The following is a 22158-nucleotide window of genomic DNA, read 5'->3' on the forward strand; positions in this document are numbered from 1 at the left end:
AAACATTGTTTACCGAAGCATTTCATAAAAGAAATATATTTTCATTATAATCAAAACTCGGGGTGTCATGTTCCGATACAGACCAATAAGCATAAACGAATACATTACAAGTCATATAACAAATATAAACATATGCAGACTTGTAAACAAAACAACTTGATGGTTCATCCATCTCATGCCCTTCCGCCACTACCTGTAATACAATTTAAAACTGAGTGGGTCAGGCTTGGGAGCCTGGTGAGCATATAGGGTTTTCAACCCACAATAAATATCATATTTAATTTTCACCAACCAACAATAACCCAATTACCCATTCCCGTTATTCTCACTTTAATGTCCCTAAAACAACTAACATAAGGGACCTAGTCTAAGAATATTTCATCGGGGTGACAACACATGCTTCGGGGGTACCTCAGCAATATAAGTCAAATAAGGCAACCATGAGGGGGATGGAGTACAACGAATGAACACCCAAGTTCATTAACACCTACAGGTGGCGAACCTGCTAATGTTTCCACAAGACTGTCTAGAATAGCCAGTGGTCGTCATCTAAACTCCGCTAGATGACTCAATCAAACAACAACGAGGCCTCTCATCTGTTTATTACACACCAACTGTCTACCCATGTTCTACCCAACATATTAGTAGATAAAAATATACATTTGTATACATAGTTTAAAGAAAACCTGTATAGCATGCTTTAATCAACACATATATCACAAAACAGATGAGGCACACACACACATAACACATATCTCATAAAGAAATAAGCAGATCTATAAGATAGAAGAGAAGGAATACACATTCACCCATAACACAACCAAATATATACACATAGCACGTATTTTATATAAAATACTTCGTATTATTGTATTAGAGAGAAAATAACTACACACTCACTTGATCAGAAGATGATCCGACAGCACTACGGCTTATAGAAGTAGTATTCCTCAGCAGATCTGGAAGATCTCCTCGAAAATCGAACTTCTCGAGGGCAGAGCTTCGACTCGGGAACCGCACTTCTCGGGATCTTCGGGATCTCGGGACTTGCCTCGGGGCTAGAGTATGATACCGGGACTTCGGGATAGCTACGGGGGTTTTTGCGCAGAGCTTCGACACGAAAATGAGAGGAAATTGGCAAAAGAACCCGGAACCCTCGCATCCTATTTATAGGAGGCTGGAAGCCTCAATTACGCGGGGCGTACAGCAGTACGCAGCGCGTACTGCTTCAAGTTCGTAAGCGCATGCGTCATCCGAAGCCACTTGCTGCGATGTCGACACCCTCGGAGTACGCGGGGCGTACCTCGGATCAGATCGGTGACTCCTTCGGATAATGCTTCCGAATTTCCAATTAAATTTAAATACAAAATATTAAATAAACTTCGGAAATTCATATCTTCTTCATACGAACTCCGTTTTCGACGTTCTTTATATCCACGGAAAGGTGAGACCACGCTCTACGACTTTCGTTTAGACTCCGTCGGCTAATCTTGAGTTTATTTTTATTAATTATTTTTAATAGGCCAGGACAGAAACTTTCGTTATAAATTCATAACTTCTTCGTTTGACGTCCGTTCTCGCCTAACTTTTTATCGCTTCGATACCAACAATGAGATCTTCGATTCTCATTTAGATTGCTTCGGCTAACAACCGCTCGATCTCAAATCGAGTAAAACAGGCTGTATACCGCTAAGCCGGAACTTCGATAAATCATAACTTCCTCATACGAAGTCAGATTTGGGCGTTCTATAAATATTCGGAAACCTCGTTTCAATTACTACAACATTAACCAAATATATTAAGTTTATTTTACACTTAAATTTTGACGCTTGTTTTTATTCTTAATTAATCAAACCACATAATTAAGCAATTAAGCACAAAACACATAATACTCAAATAATAAAATCTCATTATTTCAAAACGGGTTACAAAGGTTAACCTAGACTATTACATTGCTAAAAGTGGCAAGCCCGGAAACACAGGCGTTACAATTCTCCCCACCTTAGAATGATTCCGTCCCTGGAATCACACATCAACAAACAAATGCGGATAGCGACTCAACATGTCACTCTCCGTCTCCCAGGTGAGATTCGGTCCATTCGTGTGTTTCCATCGGACAAGCACTAACCCAATCATTTTGCGTCGCAACTTCTTAGTCTTTCGGTCAACAATTGCCTCTGGTTCTTCAATCAACCTTTTGTTCTCATCAATTCTCAATTCAGAAATCGGAATTATATCAAGAACTTCTCTCGTGAACTTCCTCAAATAACATACATGAAAAGTGTTGTGAATTCCATTCAGTTCTTCAGGTAATTCGAGCTTGTAAGCTTGGTTCCCAATCCTCTGAAGGACTTTAAACGGTCCAATAAACCTCGGACTCAACTTTCCCCTTTTACCAAATCTTATAAGTCCCTTCCACGGCGAGACTTTAAGCAAAACCGAATCTCCAACCTCAAAAGTCATCGGTCTTCGCTTCTTGTCAGCATAGCTCTTTTGACGATCTTGAGCTGCTAACATTCTTTCCCTAATTATTTTCAACTTTTCAGCAGTTTGATGAACCATCTCCGGTCCCATAAACTGCTTTTCCCCAGCCTCAAGCCAACAAGACGGCGTACGACACTTCTGTCCATACAAAGCTTGATAAGGCGCCATCTTAATGCTCGAGTGAAAACTATTATTATAGGAAAATTCTACCAACGGTAAATGTTCATCCCAATTACCTAGGAATTCCAAGGTACATGCTCTCAGCATATCTTCAAGTGTTTGTATTGTTCTTTCACTCTGACCATCAGTCTGCGGATGGTAAGCTGTGCTTAAACATAACTTGGTACCCATTTCCTCTTGTAGACTTTTCCAAAACCTTGAGGTGAAACGGCTATCACGATCCGATAAAATCGTTAACGGAACACCGTGAAGCCTTACAATCTCCTTCACGTAAGAATTCGCAAGCTTTTCCATAGACCATTTCTCCCTGGCCGCTATGAAATGCGCACTCTTAGTGAATCGATCAACGACCACCCAAATCATGTCGTGACCATTCTTTGTTCTGGGCAGTTTAGTGACAAAATCCATAGCAATGTCTTCCCACTTACCCATAGGCACAGGCAAGGGTTCTAAACTCCCGTAAGGTTTCTGATGTTGTGTCTTGACTCTCGCACAATTCACACACTCGGCCACATACTTTGCAACATCAAGCTTCATCGTCGGCCACCAGTAGTAGGGTTTCAGGTCCCTATACATTTTAGTGCTACCCGGATGAATTGAGTACATGGTTTTGTGAGCTTCTTCCATCAGAAGATCCCTAATTCCTCCTGACTTAGGTACCCAAATACGATCTTGGAATACCTTCAGTCCATGACCGTTAGTACCAAACACCAACGTTTTACCCAAACGTTCCTCCTTTCGGTCATTTTTCTCAGAAGCTTCCTCTTGAGCTTTCTTTATACTTTCCACAATGGTCGAGACAACTTCAATTCTCAACACTCTTGGCCTCTTCCTTTCAATATTGACCTTCCGACTGAGAGCATCAGCAACAACATTAGCTTTACCGGGGTGGTAAAGTATCTCGCAGTCGTAGTCTTTAAGTAATTCTAGCCAGCGTCGTTGCCTCATATTCAATTCTTTCTGATTAAAGAGGTATTGGAGACTCTTATGATCAGTGAAAAGTTTGCACTTCGTGCCATAAAGGTAATGCCTCCATATTTTCAGAGTGAAAACTACCGCTGCCAACTCCAAATCATGAGTCGGGTAATTCTTTTCATGCTCTTTCAGCTGTCGAGACGCATATGCTATCACCTTTTCTCTTTGGGTCAAAACACAACCCAATCCAACACCAGACGCATCGCTATAAACAGCGAAGTCTTCAACTCCATCAGGTAGAGAAAGTATCGGTGCCCCGCATAGCTTCTTCTTTAACTTCTCGAATGCTTCTTTATGCTTCTCACTCCAAGCATAAGTAGCTCCTTTGTGGGTCAAAGCTGTCAATGGAGTAGCAATCGAAGAAAAGCCTTGGATAAACCTGCGGTAATATCCGGCTAATCCCAAAAAGCTTCGAATCTCCGTGGGACTTTTCGGATGTTCCCACTTCGTCACAGCTTCAATCTTCGCTGGATCAACCATTATCCCTTCTTGGTTGACCACGTGACCCAAGAATTGGACCTCACGAATCCAAAAATCACATTTGGAGAACTTCGCATAAAGCTTCTCCTTCTTCAAAACTTCTAACACTTCTCGCAAGTGCCTGCCATGCTCCTCCTGGCTTTTCGAGTAAATCAGAATGCCGTCTATGAACACTATCACGGATTTATCAAGGAACGGGTTACAAACCTTATTCATCAAATCCATGAACGCTGCTGGAGCATTGGTTAGTCCAAACGACATAACCAAGAACTCGTAGTGTCCATATCTAGTTCTGAATGCAGTCTTCTCGATATCTTGCTCTCTTACTTTTAGCTGATGATATCCTGACCTAAGATCGATCTTCGAGAAATAGCTCGAACCTTGCAATTGATCAAACAGGTCATCAATCCTCGGCAACGGATATCTATTCTTTATTGTTGCCTTGTTCAGCTCTCTGTAATCGATGCACATTCTCATACTTCCATCTTTCTTCTTTACAAATAACACCGGAGCTCCCCAGGGCGATGAACTAGGTCTAATGAAACCTTTGTCCAATAACTCCTGAAGTTGCATCATTAGCTCCTTCATCTCCGTCGGTGCTAATCGATAAGGTGCTTTTGCTATTGGCGTGGTTCCTGGTAACAAGTCTATTCTGAACTCCACTTGTCTATCAGGTGGTAATCCAGGAAGATCCTCGGGGAACACTTCCAGAAAATCACACACCACTGGAATGCTCTGCATCACCTTCTTTTCTTTCTTAGCATCAATCACAAATGCTAAATATGATGTACATCCCTTGGTCAAACACTTTCTGGCTTTCATTAGAGAAATGATCCCAGAATTCACTCGCCATTTGTCCCCATACTCCATAAACGAATCTTTTCCAGGCGGGTTTACTTTAACTATCTTTTTCTTGCATAAAATTTCGGCATCATTGGCGCTAAGCCAATCCATTCCCAAGACGATGTCGAAGCCATTAAGTTCGATAGGCAATAACGCCTCGTGAAACTTATTCCCATTAAGGTCGATCAAGACGTCTTTCATACGATGGCTAACAGGTACAAACTTGCCACTAGCTACTTCGACTAATAAAGCATTATCTAGTCTATCAACAGACAAAGCTAGCTTTCTACCAAACTCATGCGAAATAAAGGAGTAGTTGGCTCCAGAATCAAACAATATATGAGCAAGTAATTCGTTTACGAGAAAGGTACCTGAAGCGACATCAGCTTCATTTTTCGCAGCCTCAAGTGTCATCTGGAAGGCTCTTGCCTTCAGCTTTGGTGGAATTTTGGGCTTCGTTGCCTCCTTCTTCTTCGGACAGTCTTTCAAAATATGCCCCTCTTCATTACACCCAAAACACATCCTTTTGTTGTTCGGACATTCATTGGCAAAATGTCCGACTTTTCCACACTTGTAGCAGGTCGCATCCTCGCTACATTTCCCAAAGTGCTTTTTCTTACACTTATCACACCACTTTGCTTCGCCTCCTTTTCCTCCAAACTTTTTCGAATCAGATTTCGAAAAATTTCCTTTCTTACCGGAACCAGATGTTCCCTCAAACTTTCTTTTCTCACCAACATCAGCCTTGTCGGTGGTTCTCCCCTTGATCATGTTTTCAACAGACTTGGCAGCCCAGATAGCTGCCTCTAGAGTAAGTGCCTGACGTACTGGCACCTCGTACTCCCATGGAAGTCCCTTCGCATACCGATCCACATTTGTCAGCTCGTCTAGAACGATACGCAAGGCAAACTCCATCTTATCGGTGAAGTTATTGGTGTACTCATCAACTGACATGCTACCTTTCGTCAATGTCAAAAACTTATTCTCCAACTCCAACAGATTTTGAGCCGAGTAGAACTTGCGCTTGAACTGCACCAAGAACTCTACCCATGACAATTGCAGTGGCTCATTAGGGCTTAAGGTCTTCCCTAGAGTGTTCCACCAACGAACGGCTCCACCTCGGAATTGACGCACGGCATAGATAGTTTGCAACTTACCTCTGTAGCCACACGTCATGAAGGCTAGCTCCATTTCGGAGATCCAATCCATAACCCCAATCGGGTCCTCCTTTCCATTGAAGGTCGATGGTTTGCAAGTCGAAAAGTCTTTATACTTGCATCCCATTCCATCATTCCTTCCATCACGGTTATCTTGCCTAACTATTGGTGGGTTGGCTGGACCAACAGACCCACTGAAGTTTCCACCTTCTGAGTGCCCTTCATTCAGTTCAGGCTCTTCCACACGAATCGACAGTTCTTCACGATTTTGTTGAAGCAACCGTCTAGTTTCATCCATCTGACGATCCAACATCGTCTGAATCATCAATTACACACCAGCCATGGTTATTGGCTCAGGTGCTGCTGCTACGACAGGTATTGGCTCAATCACTGGTGATTGATTCCTGTTTTCGTCAGCATTTCCAACTCCACTTCTTGTTCTCACCATTTTGATCTACACACCAAATAAGGTGAAATTAGATCCTCAATCATGATAGATATTCAAATCATCCTTATCACTCCGAAACGTTTACATGCTAGTTCTAATATCGTAGACGTACGCTTAGAATCCTACACACATAAGGTTTCTAGATCCGGTCGGCAACAGACCATGGATCCGAACAAATAATATCATATATGGCAACATATAACATTTAGCACATAAAGCATTTTAGGCAACTTTCCTAAAATAAACTAGTGCTCGTGTCTAAATCACAACAGACACACATCTCAAAATTTCACTTAGCATTCTAAGTTTAAGTCTAGAAATCCTACAAATTCCTAGTTCGCTTAAACTAATGCTCTGATACCAACTGTGACATCCCCAAAATCTCGGCCAGAAAAGACCGATTTTCATTTATGCTTTTAAATATTTTCAGAGTAAATCCTTTTGATTTGAAAGAGTTGCGGAATTTGTTCCCAAAAACAAAACATGATAAAACATTGTTTACCGAAGCATTTCATAAAAGAAATATATTTTCATTATAATCAAAACTCGGGGTGTCATGTTCCGATACAGACCAATAAGCATAAACGAATACATTACAAGTCATATAACAAATATAAACATATGCAGACTTGTAAACAAAACAACTTGATGGTTCATCCATCTCATGCCCTTCCGCCACTACCTGTAATACAATTTAAAACTGAGTGGGTCAGGCTTGGGAGCCTGGTGAGCATATAGGGTTTTCAACCCACAATAAATATCATATTTAATTTTCACCAACCAACAATAACCCAATTACCCATTCCCGTTATTCTCACTTTAATGTCCCTAAAACAACTAACATAAGGGACCTAGTCTAAGAATATTTCATCGGGGTGACAACACATGCTTCGGGGGTACCTCAGCAATATAAGTCAAATAAGGCAACCATGAGGGGGATGGAGTACAACGAATGAACACCCAAGTTCATTAACACCTACAGGTGGCGAACCTGCTAATGTTTCCACAAGACTGTCTAGAATAGCCAGTGGTCGTCATCTAAACTCCGCTAGATGACTCAATCAAACAACAACGAGGCCTCTCATCTGTTTATTACACACCAACTGTCTACCCATGTTCTACCCAACATATTAGTAGATAAAAATATACATTTGTATACATAGTTTAAAGAAAACCTGTATAGCATGCTTTAATCAACACATATATCACAAAACAGATGAGGCACACACACATAACACATATCTCATAAAGAAATAAGCAGATCTATAAGATAGAAGAGAATGAATACACATTCACCCATAACACAACCAAATATATACACATAGCACGTATTTTATATAAAATACTTCGTATTATTGTATTAGAAAGAAAATAACTACACACTCACTTGATCAGAAGATGATCCGACAGCACTACGGCTTATAGAAGTAGTATTCCTCAGCAGATCTGGAAGATCTCCTCGAAAATCGAACTTCTCGAGGGCAGAGCTTCGACTCGGGAACCGCACTTCTTGGGATCTTCGGGATCTCGGGACTTGCCTCGGGGCTAGAGTATGATACCGGGACTTCGGGATAGCTTCGGGGGTTTTTGCGCAGAGCTTCGACACGAAAATGAGAGGAAATTGGCAAAAGAACCCGGAACCCTCGCATCCTATTTATAGGAGGCTGGAAGCCTCAATTACGCGGGGCGTACAACAGTACGCAGCGCGTACTGCTTCAAGTTCGTAAGCGCATGCGTCATCCGAAGCCACTTGCTGCGATGTCGACACCCTCAGAGTACGCGGGGCATACTCGAGTACGCGGGGCGTACCTCAGATCAGATCGGTGACTCCTTCGGATAATGCTTCCGAATTTCCAATTAAATTTAAATACAAAATATTAAATAAACTTCGGAAATTCATATCTTCTTCATACGAACTCCGTTTTCGACGTTCTTTATATCCACGGAAAGGTGAGACCACGCTCTACGACTTTCGTTTAGATTCCGTCGGCTAATTTTGAGTTTATTTTTATTAATTATTTTTAATAGGCCGGGACAGAAACTTTCGTTATAAATTCATAACTTCTTCGTTTGACGTCCGTTCTCGCCTAACTTTTTATCGCTTCGATACCAACAATGAAATCTTCGATTCTCATTTAGATTGCTTCGGCTAACAACCGCTCGATCTCAAATCGAGTAAAACAGGTTGTATACCGCTAAGCCGGAACTTCGATAAATCATAACTTCCTCATACGAAGTCAGATTTGGGCGTTCTATAAATATTCGGAAACCTCGTTTCAATTACTACAACATTAACCAAATATATTAAGTTTATTTTACACTTAAATTTTGACGCTTGTTTTTATTCTTAATTAATCAAACCACATAATTAAGCAATTAAGCACAAAACACATAATACTCAAATAATAAAATCTCATTATTTCAAAACGGGTTACAAAGGTTAACCTAGACTATTACATTGCTAAAAGTGGCAAGCCCGGAAACACAGGCGTTACACAACTACACAAAAAGAACACGCACAAAGATGTAACATACATATTCAACATGAGTAGAACAAATCAGACATATGGTTGAAGGGACATTGATACACTTAGCAACCGGCTTACTTCGAGTAGGTAGTCTATTGACCATCACCCCCAAAGGAAAATATTAAGATTCTTAGGAAGCAACCTACACCACCTTGTTAGCCCTAAACCATCCGGAAGTAAAAGTGTAACGACCCAATTTTCACGTCCAAAAATTTCATTTTTGATTAAGTGATTTGCAAAACATTTGTAACAAAATATCAACCGATCATATCATTTCATAAAAACATGTCTCGTGTCTAAAAACCGAATTGTAAAAAAACATAATAATGTCAGAGTACAATTCCCAGAATAACTCATAGTGCGGAAAACAATGTGTGTGTGTTTCTGATATGCCGTTACCACGCCAACTCCTTCCCCTTCGCTGAAGAGGTACCTGAAACCAAAACTGAAAACTATAAGCACAAAGCTTAGTGAGTTCCCCCATCGTACCACATACCATACAATCACATAGCATACATAGTGCCAGACAATTCTAGGGTGCCCGACATACCCGGTACGACCATTTTGGGGCGCCGACCTACCCGTACGGCCATTCTGGGGTGCCGTCCTACCCATGCGGCCATTCTGGGGTGCCGTCCTACCCGTGTCAAGCCATTCTAGGGTGCTGACCTGCCCTGTCGGTCCCAACAACCGACCCTCGGGGACTATTCCACCCCTACTGCTACTATCACATATATCATAACATAAACACATTATCAGACATATCTGGGGTGTCCGAACTACCCTTCGATCCTAACAACCGAACTTGGGGACTATTCCCCTCCTACTACCACTATCACATATAACATATCATGCCAACATATAAACATATCATCACGTATTGTCAGACATATCTGGGGTGTCTGACCTACCCTTCGGTACTAACAACCAAACTCTACTACTATCACATATAACATATCATCACATACTGTCAGACATATCTGGGGTGTCTGACCTACCCTTCGGTCCTAACAACCGAACTCTACTACTATCACATATAACATATCATGCCAGCATATAACATATCAGGTAGTAGCAAACCTAGATGAATATCACACAGACAATCATCTAACATACGACTCCTACTGGTGGGCCAGCATTGTGGCCGTAGACCCACCGCTACTAGAAGGTAACTCACCTCGTAGTAGCTGTTGATCTATGCGGGAATCCTCTGACTGTTTCCGTTGCTGCTCTGGAAATCCTCTGGCTATAATTCCCACAAAACACTTAGCCATACACCGCTAACTGTTCTTGGGTAAAATGACCATTTTACCCCTGACCAAGTCAAAGTTAAAGTCAACTTCCAGTTGACCTGACTCGCCGAGTCGGCTTGCCAACTCACCGAGTCCCTATCCTTCCATTTGTCCTTATACCCGCTTCTACTAGTCGAGTTAGGTGACGACTCGACGAGTTTGCCTTCTAAATGAACATCGACTGAATCCTCATCCGACTCGCCGAGTCGTATGAACAACTCATCGAGTTCATCTTCAAATGATACACAGGTCTTGTGCTTGACTCGTCGAGTTGTATGAACAACTCGTCGAGTTCATCTTCATCCTTGGAAGATTGCCTTGGACTCGACGAGTCCGTTCATGCACTCACCGAGTCCCATGAACTTCCAGAACAATGGCTCAATCCAGAACGTTGGGTCACTCCCCGGGACTCCCTAAAACCTTTCCACACTCAACTGGGTCCTTTTGGCCCTTAACTGATATGGGACAGAAACCTTGGACTCGCCGAGTCCAAGAATGGACTCATCGAGTTGGTCACATCCACTCACTAAATCTTCGATTTCTGATGTACAACCCTTGATCAAAAGATAGATCTATGCTTCTACAATCGATCTAGCACGTAAAGTTACAACCTTTACGTGCTTGCATGGGACTTTGAGCTCAAAAGGTCCTAAAACAAACTCTTACAATGCATGGGGCCTTCTTTGAGTGCAAAAGCCACTCCTTTCTGCCTTGTAACCCCTCTAAGGACCCAGATCTGAAACATCAACCCCAAACCATGCTTGCAATCATGGTTGGTGACCAAAATGGCTTAGAAAAGCCCTAGAACTCCACAAAATGGGATCTATCAAACGAACAAACAAGGTATAGACTTTATACCTTCTGTAGACTGCAAATGATGCTCAAAATCAGATCCTTCTAACCTCCTCTTGATCCTTCACGCTTTTCCTTCCTTCCTTGGGTCACAAGAACACCAAAATCACTCCAAAAGCCTTAGATCGCTTCAATAACGGCTAGGGTTTGCTATGGGGGTCTTCTAGGAGCAAATGGGACGAAGAAGGCCGAGTTAAGGTGTTTAAATAGGGTGCAAACCCTTGGGTTATGGTTTTTGTCCAGACAGGGCCTACTCGCTGAGTCCGGGACCCGACTCGTCGAGTCCACAGCTTAAATCTTGCGTCTCATCCCGCTTCTACTTGGCGAGTTGGTCCTTCGACTCGCCGAGTCCAAGGCCAAAATGCAAAAGTATTAATAAAAAAATACATACCAAAAACCAGGTGCTACAAAAAGATCTTCAATGTTGAGTTATCCTACTATGTTTGCAAATGCTAGTTGTTTATTGTTGTGTCTCTGCAACCGAGTGCCCAAACCCTTTTTCATACTTAGAAGAATCCAAAGGAAAAAAAACTTTTTTTTGGGAACGGGTGGATTCATAACTTACAAATAAGTCCTATTATGATACCCTAGTTGATCTCATTAGCCACATTGATACATGGGGTAGAAGTTTAGAAGCGATGAATACAAGTCTTGACGATCTCATCATTAGTATGATTGAAGAGTTATTGACATCATTACCAACTCCGTTCAAGTGATATTCCAATCTTAGGATTTGATAAAAATCATACAATATATGCCAAACCAGCCAGTTAACAAAACTCATAGATTTTCTATGACGTAAGATGTTTTTCTGTCATTCAAAATTGTTTAGACGCTAAAAATAATGTTTTTTTGTTTTAGTTTATTTTTGAAAACTTTTTTAATTTTGATTAATTTAGATATTATCCTAGTCAATTTCGATTGCCACAAGCCTACAATTATGGAAAAAAGCTTATCTTCTCTTATATGTATTTCGTTTTTTTCATTGCTTTGAGACATATTTTGAAATTTATCAATAAAGATCTCTTTTGGAGTTATTTTTATATTTCTTTGGGGTAATATTTGTCGTAATCAGCCATTCAATCTAATCATCTTAAGCATCATCTATAGTTATATACAATCCACGTAAATACTATTATGTAATTTCGTTTCTTTTCAAGATAAACAAGGTTACATATTACACGGTTAGAATGACAGATTTTAAACAACCAAAAAAAAATTAATAAACAATATAAATAAAATAGCTTAATAACCACAAGGTCCACAATCATCAAATAATCAAGTAATTGGATGTTGGATTCGGTGGAGCAGCTTTTCCGATGGAGAAGCAGTGAAAGAAAAGGTGCACCCTCAACCTCACCCTACCAAACAAAACAAATTTCCAAGTTTCCAACAACAGTTTGATTTGGTTACCGTTACAAAAGCCTGCCACATGGTGGAGCCTCTCAAATACTTGAGCCCAACTTTCCCTTTTTACTTTATAAAATTCTCCAACTGTTTTATCCGATTATCTGTTATGTTCACGTAAAGTGCATAAAATCATATCTTCTATATTTATGCTTTTATGTTGTTAAATCCCCATACTAATTAGTCTAAACAGGATGATTATATATATATTTTTTATAAACATGAACTGTTTATTTATTTATTTTTTGAACGGCGAAAGAAATTTTGTTAGGACGCATAAAATCAACGAGAAACTAGACAAAACACAGATATATTAGAAAAATAATAAAACCGACAAAACATTAAACAAAATAAATTCACCAGCGTAAAGGTTTGAAGGCTTCTTATGTGTTTATATGTATGACAAAAATTGTAATTTCTGAACACTTACGATTATGATAAATATTAACTTTTGTAATAATTTGTGTTAGATGTAAAGAAAAAAAAAATGTTTTAAAGGTATTATCGTTTTGTTTTCGACATTTATAGTGTCGATTAGCATATCTTTGATTCTCTCATGTTATGAAGTACTATTTTGGATGCTCGAAACCAGGAGTCTTCATATGTGTTTAACTCGTATCCAAGAAAGTTAACTGAAGCTATCAGATTGATACTTTTTTGAACCCAAACCTAAACCAAAAAATAAAAATAAATAAAATCAGTTTTTGGTTAACCTATTTTTCGGTTTGATTATTTGGTTAACTAAATAACCGTTACTAATTAATAAATGTATTTTAAAAAATAAGATGTTATTAAAGTCGTTTCTAGTAGAGGATACATTGACAAGCTGGAATTTATTCTATTAGATGGAATAATTTTGTCCGGAGAAAAACTAATATTCCAGTATGGACGATGTTTATATATTGTGTGCCTAACGACTGAATTTGGTCACTAGAGATATCAACATGGACTCGATTATGTTTTGTTTGATGTTAGAGATTTATTCATTTAGGTGTACTCATTGTCACTATTCTTCGAAACAACAAGCTTTGGACGCAATTGTCTTGATATCTTTACGAGTGTTATAATGTTTTTGTAAAGATGTGTTTAATTTGAAAAAAATACCGAAGGGGTTCATACTTTATTTTATTTATTTATTTATTTATTTTTTAATTTTCTTTAAATAAAAATAATGTCATTTTTCTTTTAACTATTTTGAGCATAAAATTAAAAAACTTCAAAGTCACAGCTTCCATTTGTAGGGTTTTTTTTTTTTTTTTTTTTTTTTTTGCTATTTTCCTAACATCTTGTTAACTTATAAAATTCTAATGGTTCCAAAAAAAAAATCCAAAATAAAGATATCCTTTCGATGTAAAACAACTAGCAAAAAATAAATAACGTCGTTATCAAAAAATTTAGTTCAATGATATTCCGACATCGTGAAACTTCTATTCATTTTGTTTTTTTTTGGCAAATAATAATGTATTCACACTCTTATTTCCGGATAAACTCCAATTCAATAATATACGACAAAATATATAATAAACAATAATACCAAATTGAATGACAACTGTTAAATGAAATCGGTGATACCTAATAATTAATAATTTAATAGGGAAAATGACTTATATGGGTAATTATGTTTCAAAATCGTTTAAAAAATATCATTCAAGTTTGGTGTGTTCAAAAAACATCATTCAAGTAAAATATTTGTATAGAAAAACACCAACAAAGTACATTCTTTGTTCAAATTTGACCTTTGGTAACCGACAATTACCGGTAAAAAATAAGTTAAGGAAAAAAACAATAGGAAAATGACTCAAAGAGGTAACTATGTTTCAAAATTGTTCAAAAAACACCATCCAAGTTTGGTATGTTCAAAAAACACCATCCAAGTAAAATTTTTGTACAAAAAACACCAACAAACTATATGTTTTGTTCAAATATTAGCCACCGGTAATTGGTTCTTACAGGTTAAATGATAACTTGGCTTAACTATTATGACATGGCATAATAATGATTGACAAAGCAATAAATGATATATTCCTCCTTTAAAAACCAATTTAGGGTTTCTTCATGAAAGAATGACTTCTTCTTCTTTTATGATTGCTCTTCTTCTTCTAAAGTGATGATCTCGAACTCAAGTCCAAAACCCTAACTCTTAACTTAAGGCGAAAAGGGCTCCTTTACCCCTGTCTCAATTCCCCCCCCCCCCCCCCCCCCCCGGCCCAAATCCATAAAAAGCCCAAAAAGGCATCCAAGCCCAAGTACAAGGCATCTAAGGCCTAATATGGCCCAAGAACCCAACATGGCTTTAAGCCCAAAAAATGACCTGCTACAATCAGGTAGCCCCTTGGGCTCAAACACAATCCGAACACTCGGTCCCTCCCCTCGGCTGGAACTTGGAATGATGAAATCTAATTTAGCATTAAAGTAACACTAAGAATTGCAATTGGGCCCACCTGATTGTAGCTGGTCATTTTTGGGCTTAAGGCCATGTTGGGGGTTCTTGGGCCATATTAGGCCTTAGATGCCTTGTAGTTGGGCTTGGATGCCTTTTTTGGGCTTTTTATGGATTTGGGACTTAGGGCGGGGGGGGGGGGGGGGGGGGGGGGGGAGGGGGAGGCCCATTGAGGTAGGGGTAAAAGAGCCCTTTTTGCCTTAAGTTAAGAGTTAGGGTTTTGGACTTGAGTTCGAGATCATCACTTTAGAAGAAGAAGAGCAATCATAGGAGAAGAAGAAGTCATTCGTTTGTGAAGAAACCCTAAATCGGTTTTTAAAAGACGAATATATCATTTATTGTTTTGTCAATCATTATTAATCCATGTCATAATATTTAAGACAAATTATCATTTAACCTATAAGAACCAATTACCGGTGGGTATTATTTGAGCAAAACATATAGTTTGTTGGTGTTTTTTGTACAAAAAGTTTACTTGGATGATATTTTTTGAACATACCAAACTTGGATGGTGTTTTTTGAACAATTTTGAAACATAGTTACCTCTTTGAGTCAATTTCCTATTATTTTTTTTTTCTGTACTTATTTTTTACCGGTAATTGCCGGTTACCAAATGTCAAATTTGAACAAAGAATGTACTTCGCTGGTGTTTTTCTATATAAATGCTTTACTTGGATGATGTTTTTTTGGACACACCAAACTTGAATGACATTTTTTAAACGATTTTAAAACATAATTACTCATATAAGTCATTTTCCCTAATTTAATATTAACTTAAATATTTAACCCTAAACATCCTTCTAATATATAAAAGATATTTAATATATATATATATATATATATATATATATATATATATATATATATATATATATATATATATATATATATATATTCTAGTTAAACATCAGTGGAAGAAACATGAAACTTAACTGAACAAAAAAATTAAAGATTTTAGATGTTTGGTTAATCAACCTCGAAGAAATATAAAACCGATTTTTTTAACCTAAAAATCATTACGATGTACCAGGTTTTAGGTTTGATTTTGGATATTTTAAACTTTCCTATTTGAAACAACCTTATGTATGAAATATTAGGGGTTGATATTAGAGATTTGTGGTATTATATTAGGGCTGATTTTAGGGTTATCTAAAAGTTTACGGAAGAAAAAAAAGATACTTAAGGCTTCCCATAAGGCCCGAAAATAAATGAAACAAGAAGGGGTGAGTTTTAGGGGTGTTTGTCTCTTAAAACATTTTTTAGCTTTTAAAAAAACATAAAAAGCTAAAAGATGTTGGGTAAAAACAACAGATCTTGTAAAAGCTATTCTTGTATATAAAAAAAATGAACTTTTTGAAAAAGTCAAATAAACCTGATTTTTTTTGTTCAATTTTTCATAAAAAAAACTTTTGCCTTCTTCAAAGCTAAGTCAAACACCCCTTAATAAGAAAAGTAGCATTTAGTGGGGTATATGCAAGGTTCTAAAAAGCTCGTCATGGTTCCGCCATGGCGCGCCATGACTCCAAGGCTTGCACCTGTCGCCAAGTTTTGTCAAAACGTCGCCTTAACTCATATATGTGTATAAAAATGAATAATATTTGAAAATACATATAAAAATATTAATTATATAGAAAGTTGCCGCCTTAAGTCACGCCTTACAAACGCCGTGACTCGCCAAGGCTCGGAAAAGCTTGAGGCTTGACATTGCCGCCAAATCACGCCTTACGTTATTTAGAACCTTGGGTATATGTGAAAAAAGCTTGTGAAAATAGTTGGTTATTTGTATGTTTTTTTTGGTTAAACTATTATTCTTCTAAATAAATTAATGTGTTTTGTATGGTTTTCTTTATCAGTGAATATAAAAGCTTCGGATTTTGTTTAAGTGGTTTCTATAAGAAATATATCTTTTGTGTATGAAATATATATAATCATCTTCAGTGATTTACGAGTTTGCTAGAATAAAAGCATTTTAGGCACATAAAAAAAGTTTTGGCTTAAAATTACCATGTGTTACGACATTGAGAATAAAAAAAGATTTTGATTTTTACCCCTTTTCAAGCTTCATTGATAGAAATAGAATAAAAAATTAGAGCATGATTGCTTCAATAACAATTAATTATTTAGTTATTTATACTTTTTAACTTATTAAAACTGATTATTGTAATAACGTTAAAGATAATATTTTAAAAATGTATGAAGGTTATAAATAATATTTTAAGCTTAAATTTATTTGAGATTTAAAATAGTCAATTGATAATATTATCTATACCATTCATAATTTTTTTTAAAAAGAAAATTAATAAATATTAAAAATGTTAAAAATAAAGATTTAAACAAATATAATTTTTTGAAAGTTTATAAATGTAACATACACGTTTTGAAATCGTGTTTTGTAATGAATAAAATTGTGAAATACTATGTGAAATTGAGTGTTGAGTTCTAACAGATGGTTTTTACTAGAAGTGAAGAAAAACTATGTTTAGAATCACTCATAAAATATTAGAAGTCTTATGAGATTCCAATTAAAAGCCAAATAGTGAAATATAGCGAAAATATAAAATTTGAAATAAGTACAATTTTGTTATTGAAAGTTGTAGATAATCTTGTTAAAAACATTTAGGCAAAAACCTCGTCGAAATCCGAGTTATAACGAAGAAGTTATGATCAATCGAAGATTCGCGACAAAACCGGCACGACGCCAAATGACGTAAAAAGTGAGTTTTTGATAAACTAATTTTTAGCCTTAGTGATATAAATGAAAGTCTTAGTATTCGTTAAACCGAGAAGTTCGATAAAAAGAACGCCAAAATCTGACTTCGTATGAGAAAGTTATGATTTTTCTAAATTTCGGAGTAACAGTAGACAGCTAAAAACTCGAATTTTAGATCGAGCGATATTCAGCCGATACAACCTAAACGAGAATTGAAGATCTCGTCATTTGTAGTTTAACGGTAAAAAGTCTGACGAAAACGGATGTCGGATGAAGAAGTTATGGATTTTTAACGGATTTTCCTGTCCTACTCTGTTAAAAATAATAATATTAAAATAAATTCAAATTTAGCCGATGGAGTCTAAACGAAAGTTGTAGAGTATATTCTCACCTACGCGTGCATATAAAGAACGTTAAAAATAATAATATTAAAATAAATAATAATATTATGAATTTTTGAAGTTATTAAACAAAAATAAAGGAAAAATCAAAATCTTATCTGAGGCCGTACACCCCGCGTACACGAGGTTAAGCCCAGCGTACCTCGCACGTATCCGGTCCGGAGTTAGCCATGTAGTCCGTCTTCGCATGGTCGCCACATAGAAACCACGTCCGAGGCCCAAAGTCCGAGCGGGTGACACCTCGCATACGCCCAGCGTACCGAGGATGTATGCCCAGCGTAGTAAGGTGCTTCGCACACTATAAAAGGGATGCGAAGGTCTCCGAAAATGTTTGCTCATTTTCACTCTTTTACACCCTCTACTCCCATTTTTAGCCACTTTTAACCCCTAGAAGTCCTGTTATCATCCCCGACATCTGAAGCAAGCCCCGACGCCCTGAAGATCCCGAGAAAATTATATTTTAAGTCGAAACTCTGCCCGAGTAAAGTCCGGTTTTCAACTAAAAACCCCGGTTTCGCCCCAGAAAGTCATATTTGGAGCCGAAGTATTGTCCAAATTATTATTTTAACCCCGGTTATTTGAAGGTGAGTTCAATATATAGGAACAATTGTATGTTATGTGTTATATGTGCTATGTGCTTTTCAGTGTTATTATTTCGGGTTATTTTCCTCGTGTTATTTTATTCGCTATTTTTATAGCAAATGTAATACTTTTGACCATGTGATCAGTGAAAGGACTTAGATTTACATTGGTACTGGTACGTAGCCTTTGGTCATGTAGAGCATGTCTCCGTAAGAGAATGACTTCTATTCTATGGCATTGGCAAATGGTTAGATAGGACTATAAGCCTGAAATCCTACAAGATGTTAATCAAAAATTGTATGTCTTCTATGCCATTTGGGCCAAAGTTTTATTGATGTATATCAAGCATTGAAAAGTATATCTTTGAATAAAGTCTTTGATTGATATGAACGCTTGTCACATGATTTCACATATGTCTTTGTTGTTCCTCTTTGCTTCTGCCATATTGATGTATATATATGGCATAATGTTATATTGTATCTGTTATTGAGCTCACTAAGCGTCACCGCTTAACTATCAATTTTTAACAATTGCAGGTGATAAGTAACCAGTATAATCATATATTGTTGAAAGAATTAGAATAGTTTGTAATAATACTTTCGTACTTAAGTTTATGTTTATATAAATTACAATATCTTGGGTAGTTATGTATTATATAACACTTTGTAATAGTCGGTTTGTATCTAGTAGTTTGTAACCTCTTTATCAATGTAATATATTGTTTTTATAAATATGCAAGTAGCGTGTTTTGAAGTAATAATATTGTGAAGTATGAAAGTTTGAACCTTTCAAAAACACGAAAGTTGTGGTCTTTCAATAAATAAATACAATATTTAAAGACTATGATTTAACACATGATATGTTTGATTTCTAAAGAACTCATACAAATTCTTTTATTTAAGTGATTCGAGGCCCAATATCTTCTATTGCTCACCCTAGGCCTAGAAAAAAAAATGTGCGAGGCTTTGACAGATTCTTAGGGATAGCCATTTTTCAGTTTTTACCCCATCGATTATAGGAGAGAAGGTTTAGCCACCCATTTATTCTACTCAATTCTAGAGATCATGACACTTTCTTTTCCTCTTTTTCCAGTTAAACTCACAATCATTGAATCATAAGTTCTCCGAGATTGATCACGTTCTGATTAATCAATAAGCAAAATAGGAATATCTTGCAATAATTCAAAACATTAAATCCAAAAAACTCAATAGAGAAATACTTGAATCTACAAAAGAAAAACAAGAATACACGAAAGGAAAACTAGTAATCATCTGAATCCTCATTGATGGTGTATGCATTGCCGTTGTCATCATCGTCATCATCGTCACTGAACGATTTGTTATCAGTATCATTATCAACATCAGCACCAGCACCAGCACCAGTATCAACACCAACAACACCCTGAGCATTAATAACAAGATTCCTAACAGCATCAAGATCTATGTTACCATCACCTTTAATAGCACGTTTAAAGGGTTTAAGAAGCTTCTCATATCTCCGAGGGTGATCGTACAATGTAGGTGTTGTGAGTATTTCTTTTTCCAACCAATATGGATCATATGCAATTCTTGTATTAAATGATTGATACAATAGTCCAATATTATACATTATGAACCTTAATCGAGGACCTTTTTTCCCAGATACAAACTTCATTACACTTCTTAAAAAGAGCGTAACTTGGTCATTTGCCACCATGTATAAGTACTGAAAACAACCACATAAAGCTTTTTACGATTATACCCTTTGTGTTGGATAAATAAATAAATAAAAGAAAGAAAGAAATGAGAGTGATTACCATAACTATTAGACCAATGAGTGCCAAGGTGGCTTGCAGTATATCATCCAACATCTCACCAAAGCCTTCATCCTCTGATCCACCAAAACCATCGCTGCCACCTCCACCACCACCACCACCACCACCACCATCACTGCCACCATCATAGTAATCTTTCTTCTCGATTTGTTGGCGGAGTACATCCTCTAGTGATTGTTCCTTTTTAAAACTACTCATAGCTTTCTCCATTGACTTCCATGGGGAACCCTGGAAAGAAAACAAAAACTTAATATGTTCAATTTCCGATTGAATGAGTAAATGACCATTTTACCCTAGAAATGATGAATAAAAAATTGACTGTGTAACTGTTATGAACTAAGGAATGAAAGGCATACCTCATCACCATTTTTGGATTCTCCTCCTTTCCCACCAAATAAACACACAGGTGTGCATGGTTGAAAGCGAGATGCAGCAGTTCTTTGCATCACATGACATTTCATTAATTTTGTGCATTTCTTTGATGAATCAAATCCAATGGTTGGTTTTAGGGCATTATGAAGATTAGATAATTTCACTGGTGAAATGCATTGTATAGCTGATCCACGGATTGTGTTATATTCACGTGAAGAAGGACGCACTGCAGTGACTTGAAGGTAACTCATCTCATCAACTTGTTTATTTATAGTAGCCAAAACATTGAGATTATAATAAAAAGGAATTCTTGTAATTTCTTTGTTCAGAAAAACCTGTAAAGAGTGAATCACGATGTCAACTTCAACATCGACATCAAACAAACTACATAATCTTTTAGGGAAATCATCAATTCATCATATATCATTCAAATTTTTAGGAAATTAAACAAAAGCTGTATGCTAACAGGACCTCGAAGTAGGTCTAAACCATAACCCTACAAATAATCGCGTTAAACAGAATTAACCTAATTAAAACAAATTGTTAACCTAAACTTTCATTGACGAACTCTGTAAGTTTAAAATTTCATCCCAAAATCGAAAAGAAAATATCAGCAAAGCAAAATAAGACAGCGAATTTAACATATTACATATTCAAATATGATGCAAGTAACGAAATTAATGTGATACAACATTGCATAATTTAGTTATAAATAAACTAAAGGATAATGGAAATTGGGGGAAAAAATACATACAGTAGAGAAAGATTAAGGCTTTTGACTCGATGCAGAGGGTAGATGACTGAGGAGCTGCCGTGAAACTTCAAATTTTGAGGCATGCGGCGGAGTCCGGTGGCAAGAGTGGACAGAGCGAGAAACAAGATAGAGTGATAGGAAAACTCAAGGAGCGAATTTCATAAAATTCCCCCCCGACTCCTGCCTAACCTACATTTTTAGTCCCCTGACAACTAAGGATTATTACTTTTTATTTTATGATTATGATTATTATTATTTTTTAAGAAACTATAGGTTTGAAGGTATTATTATCTTTTTAATATGATTAACTATAAGTTGTTTTAAAAAGTCATGTAAACGTGACTAATGAAAAATAACTTTTGAAGGATGATAAAAACTATTTTCAAAAGTGCTTATTAGCTTTCCAACACTTTTTAAAATTATTGAAACCATCTTAAAAA

General features: G+C 37.1%; 1 protein-coding gene across 1 annotated transcript; it reads right to left on the minus strand.

Moving 5' to 3' along the window:
- Positions 1-19886: 19886 nt before the first annotated feature.
- LOC111887923 (uncharacterized) lies at positions 19887-21875 on the minus strand. The gene is made up of 4 exons (XM_023884057.2): positions 21719-21875; positions 20949-21299; positions 20575-20820; positions 19887-20483 (listed from the first exon to the last, which is right to left on the minus strand). The coding sequence occupies exons 2-4, from the start codon at positions 21213-21215 to the stop codon at positions 20040-20042; spliced, it is 957 nt and encodes a 318-aa protein (XP_023739825.1). The 5' UTR covers positions 21216-21299; positions 21719-21875; the 3' UTR covers positions 19887-20039.
- Positions 21876-22158: the final 283 nt, after the last annotated feature.

This window comes from Lactuca sativa, chromosome 5 (assembly GCF_002870075.4).
Source record: "Lactuca sativa cultivar Salinas chromosome 5, Lsat_Salinas_v11, whole genome shotgun sequence".
Lineage (NCBI taxonomy): Eukaryota > Viridiplantae > Streptophyta > Magnoliopsida > Asterales > Asteraceae > Lactuca > Lactuca sativa.